We start from the raw sequence: 11,871 nt of genomic DNA, 5'->3' as shown, positions 1-11,871 counted from the left end.
ATATTGAAGACCAAAGAAAGGGTAAATAATTTTTTGTAACTGTTATTTTGTATTTTTTTCCTCCTTGGTTTGATAAATTATGTCCATTTTGGAGCTCACCTGATAAGAACTGATCCTGCACAGCTTCAGGCATCACATTACATTTTTCCAGCTGGTTCACTGGTTAAATAAAAAACATCTCCATCACCAGACTGTGGGCAGAAACAAAACTAGACATTGGTAGTAAGTCACAACTTTAATCTCACAATGGTTTTCAGCTGCACCATCACATACGGTGAAGTTTGTTGGTCATTTTCTAAAGTGCATGTGTACACATCAGTATAAATCCTTAAACACAGGAGTGACTAGACCCAACACTCTTCTATAAGTGGGACAAAAATGACATGTAGAAGAATCAATGTGTTTTTATACCATTTTGGTCATTTTGGTTAAGAATAAGCACTTGTATTCTTGTTTTTATCACATTTTTGTCCACACAAGAATGATTTCATGTTTGAAACGTGTTTATTTTTCTCTTTTTAACAGGTTTCGAACATTTTGGTAATTGAAAAAGAAGAATATCGCACAGAACAGCAATAGAAGAATGTCAGCATCCATTTTGTTGACATTTTCCACTCTTTTCCTCCAGCTGTTGCTCCTCTCCAAGTTTGTGCATCACCTCCTGTATGACATTACCAGTGATAAAGAGCTTGGGGCAGTAATACAAATATTACAATTTCTTTAAAGACATAAAAAAGGTAACTTAACATTTTAAATGGACTGATCTTAAAAACATGTTTTTGAGGAATAGCTGGAATATGAAATTATAACAACTTTTCATGGCAAAGACATTGGAAGAAAACGACCTCACCTGGTCATTTCTGACCCACTTATGCATCTAAGGGTTCAAATGATGCAAATCAAAAAAAAGAAAGACTTCCACCGTTTAATAATTATCTCTCTGATGCATTAATGATCAGTTAAAATCTGCTCTGAGTCAAACGTTTAGACAAAACAAAATGGCAGGCTACAGTTGCAGCGCATCAATACATTCCATGTAAGGCCTCAGTTCGATTCATTCTCTTCAAAATCCAGCAATGGTGCAAAAATCACAAACGAGTTTAGTTGCGGTAATCACCCAGCACAGCGGTGGGGGTCTGAACATCGTCTTGGTGGACATTTAGCGGCTGCTGTCCCCCTCATGTGGAGCATCTATGCGCTCCTACTTGGAGCTGGTGTACTTGGTGACGGCCTTGGTGCCCTCGGACACGGCGTGCTTGCCAGCTCCCCGGGCAGCAGCAGCCGGACGCGGTCTGGATTTCCCTGGAGGTGATGGTGGACCTCTTGTTGTAGTGAGCCAGGCGGGAGGCCTCACCGGCGATGCGCTCGAAGATGTCGTTGACGAACGAATTCATGATGCCCATGGCTTTGGAGGAGATGCCCGTATCTGGGTGCACCTGCTTCAGCACCTTGTACACGTAAATAGCGTAGCTCTCTTTCCTGGTCTTGCGGCGCTTTTGTCTCCTTTCTTCTGGGTTTTGGTCACGGCCTTTTGGAGCCTTTTCTCGGCGCTGGGCTGATTTGCAGGATCAGGCATTTTGTCTCTCCTGTTGACGATAGTGTGAAGGCAGGAAGATTAAACACGGCTCGTCTAGCAGCGTCCACAGCCCTCTATTTATAACGTAGCTATGCAAATAAGTGTGCGTTGTTCCTCTCCAGGATTGGAGCACTGCTCACCAGAGGACAGGCTTTACTGCAGGACGAGCCACGCTATTGGCGTATAGGGTTCAGTTCCAGTTGTCCAATCAGAGAAGCCCTTGTGGTTTATATGTGTGTCCTCACAAATACATTACGTAAAGGTCCAAGTGCGTGTATCGACTGGACTTACAAGCGGCTTTCACTTCATCGGTTAACGCACTAAGCATCATGTCTGGAAGAGGAAAAACCGGAGGCAAAGCCCGAGCAAAGGCCAAGTCTCGTTCCTCCCGAGCCGGACTCCAGTTCCGGTGGGTAGGGTCCACAGGCTACTGGCAAGGGCAACTACGCGGAGCGCGTCGGCGCGGGGCTTCCGGTGTATTTAGCGGCCGTGTTGGAGTATCTGACCGCTGAGATCCTGGAGCTGGCAGGCAACGCTGGCCAGGGACAACAAGAAGACCAGGAAGTCATCCCCCGGCACCTCCAGCTGGCCGTGCGCAACGACGAGGAACTAAACAAACTGCTTGGAGGTGTGACCATCGCACAGGGAGGGTGTGCTGCCCAACATCCAGGCTGCTCTCCTCCCCCAAGAAGACGGAAAAACCGGCCAAGAGCAAGTAAAAGAGACAGGCAGGCCCAGATTCAAACGGGACAAAACGGCATCTCCTTGGAGCGGCACTTTTTCATACAAAATGTATTTTTTTCCTTTGGATAAACAACTTTCAATAGGGGATGGTGTTCGTTGTTGCGTTTCTGCAATGATACACGCAATTGGCTCCCCATCGGGACTATTCATGGACTGCTCAGGCTCTGGAAAATGGAGGCGCTCTGTAGGCTGGAGACGATGACGGCGTGGAAAAAAAGCAGTTCTTAATATGGACCAATTCTGAAGAGATTGTTTTAGTTTCACTTGTACTGCTGTAAAACGTGCAAAGTTGTTGTGTTGTTTATTGTATCATGTTTCAATAAATGTCGTGCAGTCTTGTGGCACAATTCTCGAAAGCACTTGGTCTTTAATTCTGATGTTGTCATCCGGCGACTGAGCTGGCTGGTCTTTGTGCTAGGAAAAAAAAAGAAGTCAGGCAGATAAACGGGCTGCGGCCTCTGACCGGAACAGTGGTGTGATTTCATGCTATACTGGCTGTTGTTGCGTTTTGTTTTCATAGCTGAGTCCAGTCTCTGTGCCTGCAGGAGGCTTGCTCTCTGTCACAGTGGAATGGTTCAGGCATTTAATGGAACATGGGGGGGGATGATCAAGATTCATACAGTGAGGCTTCTCATCCTCAGCTCTTTCTTACCTGCTACAGCCTATTTCTAAAAGCTGTCAGTGTCCCTTTGACAGTTTCAGAGTGGTTAAGTATGTTGTAGAGCTGTTTAAGAGCATGTTGCAGGTTTCCTGATTAAAATGTGGTGTGATTAAACAGGGCACATTGGCTGACAGTGGACGTCGTCGTATTGACGACAGTCATTGTGTTGTCTCGACGCTGATTTACAACTTTTACTGTCCTGAAACATCTCTTCACTGTCTCTTGAAACTTGTGTAATTTCTCCATATTCAGCCATATTAAGCTTTGGTTTGCAATCAACATTGGAGGAATGAAAACTCAAATACCAAGGCCTACATGGGGGCTCGCAGCTTTTTCAGTGTTGACTGTAGAAACTATTTCAGAGTATCATGATCATAATATTGTAATGACCTCTGTGCTTTGCTAGTGCGCAGTGTCCCTGGAGCTAGTGAGGAACACATTGACATGCTTAAGCTCTGAGTCAGCAGAGTAAAGTTCCAAGTTAATTTTAACAGTTTGAAATAATGTCATAGAAACCAAGAAACGGATGGAAACATCACTCACCGGAGAAACAGCACATTAAATTTCTGAATGTCTAGAGAATACATAGAGACAAATTACAACTGTTGCTGTTCTTAGTCATTTTCACTGTAGAGCGGCCATTTATCTGTACAAACAATATTACTGGGGAAACATTGCAATTCAATATTTTCTTACAATCTTGGGTTATAGATGCAAATTTGTTCACATAAACTTCTTCCACTTCTAGGATTACTGTGTGTAAATGCAAGCCCACAAAGCAACATGAAACATTAGAAACAACTTTCACTGAGACACATGCTTCGGTCGTAATTTATTATTCTGGCCTCAAACATGACATAGGACACAGTGTTTGACTTAGGATCTGCTTATATTTACTGATCATAAATATGACTCGACTGAATTCAGGTTGGGAAAGTCCATGCTTGTTTATTGTTCAGGGACATGAAGGAGTCACAGACATTGTACTTAATCAACTTCTTCAATGGTTGGTCCAGAGGATCCTCCACCAGTAGGAGCACCGCCTGCTCCAGGGAAGCTGCCTGGCATTCCACCGGGCATCCCGCCAGCACTCTGGTACAGTTTGGTGATGATGGGGTTACATACATTCTCCAGCTCCTGTTGCAGATGTTCATATTCATCTTTCTCTGCAGTCTAATACAAAAAATATACATTCAATTTAATATATATCTCATATTCAAGAGGCAATGACTTGACATTTAGTTCAGCTTCAATTCTTTTACTGATGCAACATATATTATGATAATGTAGCTCTTCAAAACACTAATGAATATGTATGAAATCAGCATTCTCCAATGACATCAAATCAAAACTGAAGCAAATATGTAAACCTGTGAAAGCCTACAGCCACATAAAATTTGAAATTACCTTGTAACCTGTACTGTTTACCTCCTAGTAAACTCTCAGTATCAGTACACATCAGTCCCTTCATAGCTTAGTCAATTTTCTTCAACTGACAATGAACTAAGACAATGACTGCATCCATAAAGCAAATACACTGATGAAGGCACTGATGACTGAAATTTGATTTCTCTGTTCTGTCACATAAACAACAGACATGCTGACGGTGGAGTCTCACACAAGTGTAGGAGGCAGACTCTGTATTCATGTTTTTCATATTACAAAACTTATTTTTCTTTGATAACTCATCGCCAGTCCTCACCTGATTCTTGTCCAGCCAGCTGATGACTTCATTGCACTTGTCCAAGATCTTCTGCTTGTCTTCATCACTGATTTTGCCAGCAAGCTTCTCATCCTCCACTGTGGACTTCATGTTGAAAGCATACGACTCCAGGCCATTCTTAGCAGATACTTTGTCACGCTGCACGTCATCCTCAGCCTTGTATTTCTCAGCTTCCTGAACCATGCGTTCAATGTCCTCCTTGCTGAGGCGACCTATCATAAAACAAGCAAGGTTAGCATTTATTCATGCATTATTGGAAGAACACTGCAGCAGTTAAGCAGCTTTAAGAAGCATTTTGTACCCTTGTCATTGGTGATGGTGATCTTGTTTTCCTTCCCAGTGCTCTTGTCAACAGCAGAGACGTTGAGGATACCATTTGCATCATGTCAAATGTCACTTCAATCCTGGGGAACACCACGTGGAGCCAGGAGGGATGCCCGTCCAGCTCAAACTTTAGCCCAGCAAGTTTTTGTCCTTTGTCAGGCGCGCTCACCCTCGTAACCTGTTGGTTTATACAGCCCTAAATGTCACTTCCTAACCTCTTTGGAAATACATCTGGCATTATGTATGACCACCTGCTGGAATTGTGAAATGCGACAAATATACACAACTGCAATCCCATCCCCTAGTGTCCTCACCTGAATGAGCCTCCCTGGCTGGTTGTCAGAATAGGTTGGTGAACGGTCTGGGTTTGCTTTCGTAGGAATGGTGGTGTTACGTTTTGATCACCGGACAGTCATCGGACACCTCCAGCAGTCCTCAATACCCAGGGACAGAGGAAGTGACATCCAGAAGCAGCAGGTCTGCACATTCTCCAGACCTTGTCACCAGACAGGATAGCTGCCTGGGACAGCTGTAAATGTATTATGTGACTGGTTACGATATTGAAAAGAGCCCAGGCCTGTGGACAATGGTTCAACTGATTATCAACCCGAACAATTACTGAAGCTGATTTTTTGCATTTTTATGATTATTGAATTGTTACTTTCATTTACTGACTACTGCAAAATAAGATAAATGAGCTACTTTGGGTCTGATGCAACCAGCACAATGTGCTGTTTTGAAAGGTAAGGTAGTAGATTGTTGCTGAAGGTGTAATGAACACAACAATGTTACACAAGTAAGCACTCCTGTTTTACAGAAAATGTCTGAGAAATTCACTTTGAATTGATAAAGTGGTGCAGCTGGACATTATTTTGCTGATGCTGCTAGGCTAAGGCTATCACCAATAGGTTAGCTGTTCTCTTTTCCTGTTGGCTAACACTGCAATATCTGGAGTACCGCACATCTTCCTAAAGTAAGATTAAAGTAAACTCATTTCTATCTGACAGACACATGTCTTTAGCAGAGTTTCATTCTGCAAAAACTAACAAGAAGCAAAGCCATCACCATAAATCAGGACATAAGCTACTTTCCACAGTGGCTAAAGCAACGTTAGTAGCAGCTAAGTTAGGAGGAGGCCACCGATTACCATGAAACAGTGTATGAAAAACAATAACTGATATTTTTTAAGATACTTTTATTAGCAGAAGGAGCTGCAGGAGACAAACTGTACTTATTTCAATCAACTGATCTCATAGTTAACAATGGAGAGGTTGAAGTGTCATGTGATGGTCAAACATCATAACTTTTATTTTCTCTGTTTGCACATATTCAATAACATTGATCCTTATTAATAAATAGTCCAGTTAATAAATGACAGGTTCCCCGCTATTACATGCTATGAATATATAATATTTAATGATCATGTATATGAATTCAGCACAGGTAATCTTTAATAATAAATAAACCTAGTTATGAATAACACGGTACTCTTGCTATCACATGCCAGTTTTAAATAACTTTTCATGTTCCAGAACAGTTTATTGGCCCTTCTCAAGCCATCAATAATCATATTAACATCGGCCCTAAAAAAAAAAAAAAAGGGTATTGGTCATCCCTGCACGGACGTGTCATCTTGAGTTATTAGTGGATAGACACATTGTGAGAATTCAGACTCTTACCAGCTCCGTAGGCAACAGCTTCATCTGGATGATGCTCTTGTTCAGCTCCTTTTCCATTGGAGAAATCCTGGAGAAGTTTCTGGATTTAGGGATACGCGGTGGAGCCACCAACCAACACGATGTCATGAATCTGCCCTTTATCCATCTTGGCAATACGAAGTGACTTCTCCACAGGGTCTAGGGTGCCACGGAACAGGTCAGCGGTTGATCTCCTCAAAGCGAGCCCTGGTGATAGAGGTGTAGAAGTCAACTCCCTCATACAGAGAGTCGATTTCGATGCTGGCCTGGGTGCTGGAAGACAGGGTGCGCTTTGCCCTCTCGCAAGCCGTTGCGCAGACGACGAACAGCCCTCTTGTTGTCGCTGATGTCCTTCTTGTACTTGCGTTTGAACTCTGCAATGAAGTGGTTGACCATGCGGTTGTCAAAGTCCTCCCCACCAAGATGGGTATCTCCAGCAGTGGACTTGACCTCAAAGATACCATCCTCAATGGTCAAGATGGACACATCGAAAGTGCCGCCACCAAGGTCAAAAATGAGAACGTTCCTCTCTGACCCAACCTGGAAAATGAGAGAGGTTTGAGCACAGCTGTAAAAGTGTGTATTCACATAAATCATGGTACTACTGACCTACAGTACATCTCACCTTCTTGTCCAAGCCATAAGCGATAGCTGCTGCAGTAGGCTCATTAATGATTCTCAACACATTTAGACCAGAGATAGTTCCAGCATCTTTTGTCGCTTGACGTTGAGAGTCATTGAAGTAGGCAGGTACTGTGATAACAGCGTTCGATACAGACTGAAAAGAACAGAAGGAGTTTAAAGCACACAGTGGCAGTACTGTGGATAGTTGCTTAACATCAAGTATTTTATAAACTTACCTTCCCAAGATAGGCTTCAGCAATCTCCTTCATCTTTGTCAGCACCATGGAGGAAATCTCCTCTGGGTAAAAGGTTTTGGTTTCACCTTTGTATTCAACCTCCACTTTGGGACGTCCGCTATCACTGATTATATTGAATGGCCAGTGCTTCATGTCTGACTGAACTACTGTGTCCTCAAATCGTCTACCAATCAGACGTTTAGCATCTGCAATTCACAAGAAGAATGAAAATAAATACTTACTAGTTGAGATGCTCCTAGTTGACGAATATTTGCAAGCCATGTTCACACACTACAGCTATTCTTCTGTTTACTCAGTACCAGCGCAAGCACAATATCACCAGAAAATTCTAATTATATACATGATATAACAATCTGCTCGAACCTTACCAAAGACTGTGTTGGTGGGGTTCATGGCAACCTGATTCTTGGCTGCATCTCCAATCAGCCTCTCACTATCTGTGAAGGCCACATAGCTGGGTGTGGTCCTGTTGCCCTGATCATTGGCAATGATTTCAACTTTACCATGCTGGAACACACCAACACAGGAGTAGGTGGTCCCAAGATCGATACCAACTGCCGCTCCTCTGGACATGATGGTTCTGAAAGGGTGAAATAATTCATGGTAATTCCAGCAGGGGGTGATAAAAGCGTGTCAAGTCTGCATATGTTAATAAAGTCAACAAATGGGGATTGCAAGTTTTCATTCGGTGTTACCAGTAGAAGGTATACCCCACTCATCATTATTTTAAAAAAATAGCATTTTTATACACATTTAGAATGGGCATTCAGTATAAAAATAAATCTGCTGGAATTTCCTCCAGCCCTAACTTTGATGAGCTCTGTCTCCTCTCAGGAAAGACAGAATAGGTTACATGCCAGTGGATGGGAGTCAACTGAATGCCAAGCAAGTCAGACTGATAAGATGCAAAGAGTTTTTCTAGGAGTTATAGGTTTTACTTCGAATGCTATACTGTCGCATATATCAATACAGAGTTGTGTCAGTAATTTCATGCCGGTTGGTACAAAAATTGACAAAGTTTCTGTATTTTGTGCAGACTGCAGAGTACATTCTGCAACATCACGCCGAGGCGCAGCTGAAACTGCTGATCCTGGATCATCTGAGGAGACAGAGCTGACTGAAGGACAAAGTATCCTGCTGCTCCTCCTGCATCTATGCGCCAAGTTACATTGACCGAATAGACACTAAGAAGACGAGTCTTTTCAAAGTAAGGTCACTGCAACTCATTAACACATTTCACTTTTTTAAGTCACCCATTTTTGTGATACGATGATGTCACAGGTAAAAAGCAGCCAAATTTTCACAACATAAACACATGCACAATCACGATGTATGCATCCTAAACACTATTATTTAGTATTTTATTATGCAAAACAAAACAACAACATCAACTACGTCACTATATGTTCTGTATTAATTATACTGACCGATAATAAACAGACGTGTCGTCGGTGATAAGTTCCCCTGCTAAAGCCTGACTGGGAGCAGCTGTAAACAGAGACGGAAGAGACTAATTGCACTCCTACCGAGATGCTGTCGATGATCAGGAATGATGCAGTCTGACTGCCTTCCAGCAGTTTAATTTCAGCAAAAGTTGCCAGCCTCACTGCATCCGTAACGAGCTTCCCGATGTTTCCTGAACCAATCAGCTTTGAGAACCTCGGAAAGCTTCCAGCACTTTCTGGCTCAGTCTTCCCTCTGATTGGTTAAAATCTGGTGGAAAAAAAACATTCAGCTTGAGAGACATAAATAACCACAGAAAGAAAGTTCTAGGACTCGTTTTAGCTATCATCAGGAAATAACAGTGGATCCTAAAAAAAAAAATCATCAAATAAATTAATAGCTGGGACACTGCAGCATTCAAGGACATTTGGGTGTCAGAATTTTTGAAAAATTAACCTCTTTTACAATTTTCTGCTACACATTCATCAATATTAGTCACTAAATTATCAATTATTTGATTGACTCAGCTTGCACATCAGTGGTACAATTTGTATTATATGTTTTATTTATTGTTTGCTAACCCTACTCTAGTCACAGTAATAAGGTTGTTAATCCATGCTAATTTTAGCTTTTTCTCAGGAGTAAAAGTTAGATATTTAGCTAGCTATTACTGCTGACCAAGAGGACAAAGAAAAGGTAAAAAGAATTTGTCTGATCCTGATAATATGCATATCAGAGTTGCATGAGGTAGAGTGAGACATTCAGTCAAGGCTGACAATGAAAAATAGAAGACAGGACACACTTTTGCTCTACGCATTCTTTAGGAAAACTGATGACGTTAATCCTAGTTTATCATGTGATTCACTGTTTTAAGGAGGCTTAAGTTTCATATTAACTGTTTTATTTAAAATTCAATTTGGTCATCAGGGTGTGGGGCAAGAGAAAAATGGCATTTTAGGGGAACTCCAGACTTAGCTATTTGGTAAAAAAAAAAAAAAAAAAAAAAAATTCAAACATTCTTTTCTCTTGGTTTATTTTTAGATTTGGTCTCAGGACAAGTAAATGTACACAACAACTGCATGTTTTAGTATTTTGTAGATGGATTATTTAAATTTGATGGGCGGGACGTAAAATGTCCCCCAGTTTCTGGAATGACCCAGCTACTCCTGATCAAATTCATTGGTTGAACAATAATGGCAGTTTGAAGATATGAGTCTCATAATTAAACCACTATAAGTACAATTATGTCACCACACACTAAACATCAGTCAAAAATATAAATTGATATGGTTACCAGCCCATTCTCTTTGAGACTGGAAACAGACCATGCGGATTCTGAAGTCAACAAATGAACACAGAGACATTGTGATTGTCCTTTGACGTCTGACTTTGGACACTGGCTTTGGTGTCCTCTGGTTTGCAGGGTGTGGGCTTTAGGACTCAGGTTATGACTCCAACATCCCGCATGTTCCTCGACTGGATTGGTAACCCATGTTTGAGTTTGGAGGCCATGTAAACACCGCAGACTTTTGTTGTGTTCCTCGAACTGTTCCTGAGCCAGTTTCTGAGGTGTGGGAATGTTATTGTTACTTTAGGTGGGTGTATGAGTCAAATTTACATCCTCTTTGAATGATAGTGCTTAAAGTTTCCCTTTCTCTTTGTTGTGTTTCTGGGTTTTTAGTTTCTGTAGTGTAGGTGGGGAGATATTGTCCTGCTGCTACTCAAGCTCAATGTACTGTATACATGATCCATATTATTTTGGTTCATGTCTATGATAAAGCTAAAGTGATTGTCATTGTCAACAGAGTAAGACTGCATTTTCAAGACAAAACAAACAAGTACATTTTCATATTCAAAATACATCATGTTCATCAGGTTTGTGCACCCACAGGGCACTTTTTTAAAGACTCTGGAACCAAGCCTAGTGACTCTGTGAGGCCAAAAGGCTCACCATAAAAATATTAATATGTAGAGTAAACTTTAGTAAATTTAAAAAATGTAAAGGATTAATCAGGATGTCCATACAAAATTTGTACGCGTTCCTCTTGTCAATTCTGAGATATTTCACTGGATGGAAGTGTAAGGGATCACCAAAGCGAGCAGATAAATCATCAGGAACTAAAACATGTACCAGACTTCAAGACAATGTGATGTTAAAGCTACAGTTTAACCTTTGTGGTGGTTCGAATTACAGCTGAAGAGGTCAAAACCTCTAAGGCTATTTAAAGTACTTGTTGGTTAGAAACTGCCTCTTTGTGACACATGTTGACCTCCAGTTGCAGAAGTATAAATTTAACAAGAAAAATACTCTACCGAGGCTGCTCAGTCGTTCAATGATTTCTGACAGATGAAATCTTTAAAAAAAATTGTGGTCCGCACCGATGGATTTGTAGTAGGATTGCAATCATGTTATCATCACTAGGCATAGTTTCAATGATGCCGTGCCACTATCTTCCGTGGATCCAGACTATAAGCCACATCACTGCCAATATCTGATCATTTGCTCCTTGTGTCACATCTGACCTTCCCTGAAAATTTCATCCAAATCCGTTTGTCCGGTTTTGAGTGATGTTGCGAGCAGACAGACAAACAGGCAAACCGACGGCGATCGTCACATAACTCCACCACATTCCTTGGCGGAGTAACTATGATGATGCCTCTCCTTCATTTTGTAGTGAAGTACAGCTCACCCTTAATTTTATGGAGGATTTCTGTTGTCCACATATTATTTCATTTTCTATACTGTAGTTTCTCTGACATCCAGGATGTGAACATGTTGAAGAAAACGTCCATTGACACTCACTTGTTTGCATGAGGAAAAG

General features: G+C 41.6%; 2 protein-coding genes and 1 pseudogene across 2 annotated transcripts; 1 reads left to right on the top strand and 2 right to left on the bottom strand.

Moving 5' to 3' along the window:
• Positions 1-220: 220 nt before the first annotated feature.
• Positions 221-1,861, bottom strand: LOC110954086 (histone H2B 3). Its single transcript, XM_022198391.2, is given in 4 exon segments — positions 221-1,260; positions 1,263-1,289; positions 1,292-1,501; positions 1,504-1,861. Coding segments are annotated over 4 exon segments (369 nt in total). The 5' UTR covers positions 1,577-1,861; the 3' UTR covers positions 221-1,201.
• A 15-nt stretch (positions 1,862-1,876) lies between these two features.
• On the top strand, positions 1,877-2,334 carry LOC110954085 (histone H2A). Its single transcript, XM_022198390.2, is given in 5 exon segments — positions 1,877-1,978; positions 1,981-2,007; positions 2,010-2,224; positions 2,226-2,258; positions 2,260-2,334. Coding segments are annotated over 5 exon segments (384 nt in total). The 5' UTR covers positions 1,877-1,905; the 3' UTR covers positions 2,296-2,334.
• Positions 2,335-3,783: 1,449 nt separating this feature from the next.
• Positions 3,784-9,254, bottom strand: LOC110954076 (heat shock cognate 71 kDa protein-like; annotated as a pseudogene).
• Positions 9,255-11,871: the final 2,617 nt, after the last annotated feature.

Source organism: Acanthochromis polyacanthus, chromosome 17, assembly GCF_021347895.1.
Source record: "Acanthochromis polyacanthus isolate Apoly-LR-REF ecotype Palm Island chromosome 17, KAUST_Apoly_ChrSc, whole genome shotgun sequence".
Classification (NCBI taxonomy): domain Eukaryota; kingdom Metazoa; phylum Chordata; class Actinopteri; family Pomacentridae; genus Acanthochromis; species Acanthochromis polyacanthus.
The sequence above is the reverse complement of the archived record's forward strand: the minus strand, read 5'-3'. Positions and strand labels throughout refer to the sequence as shown.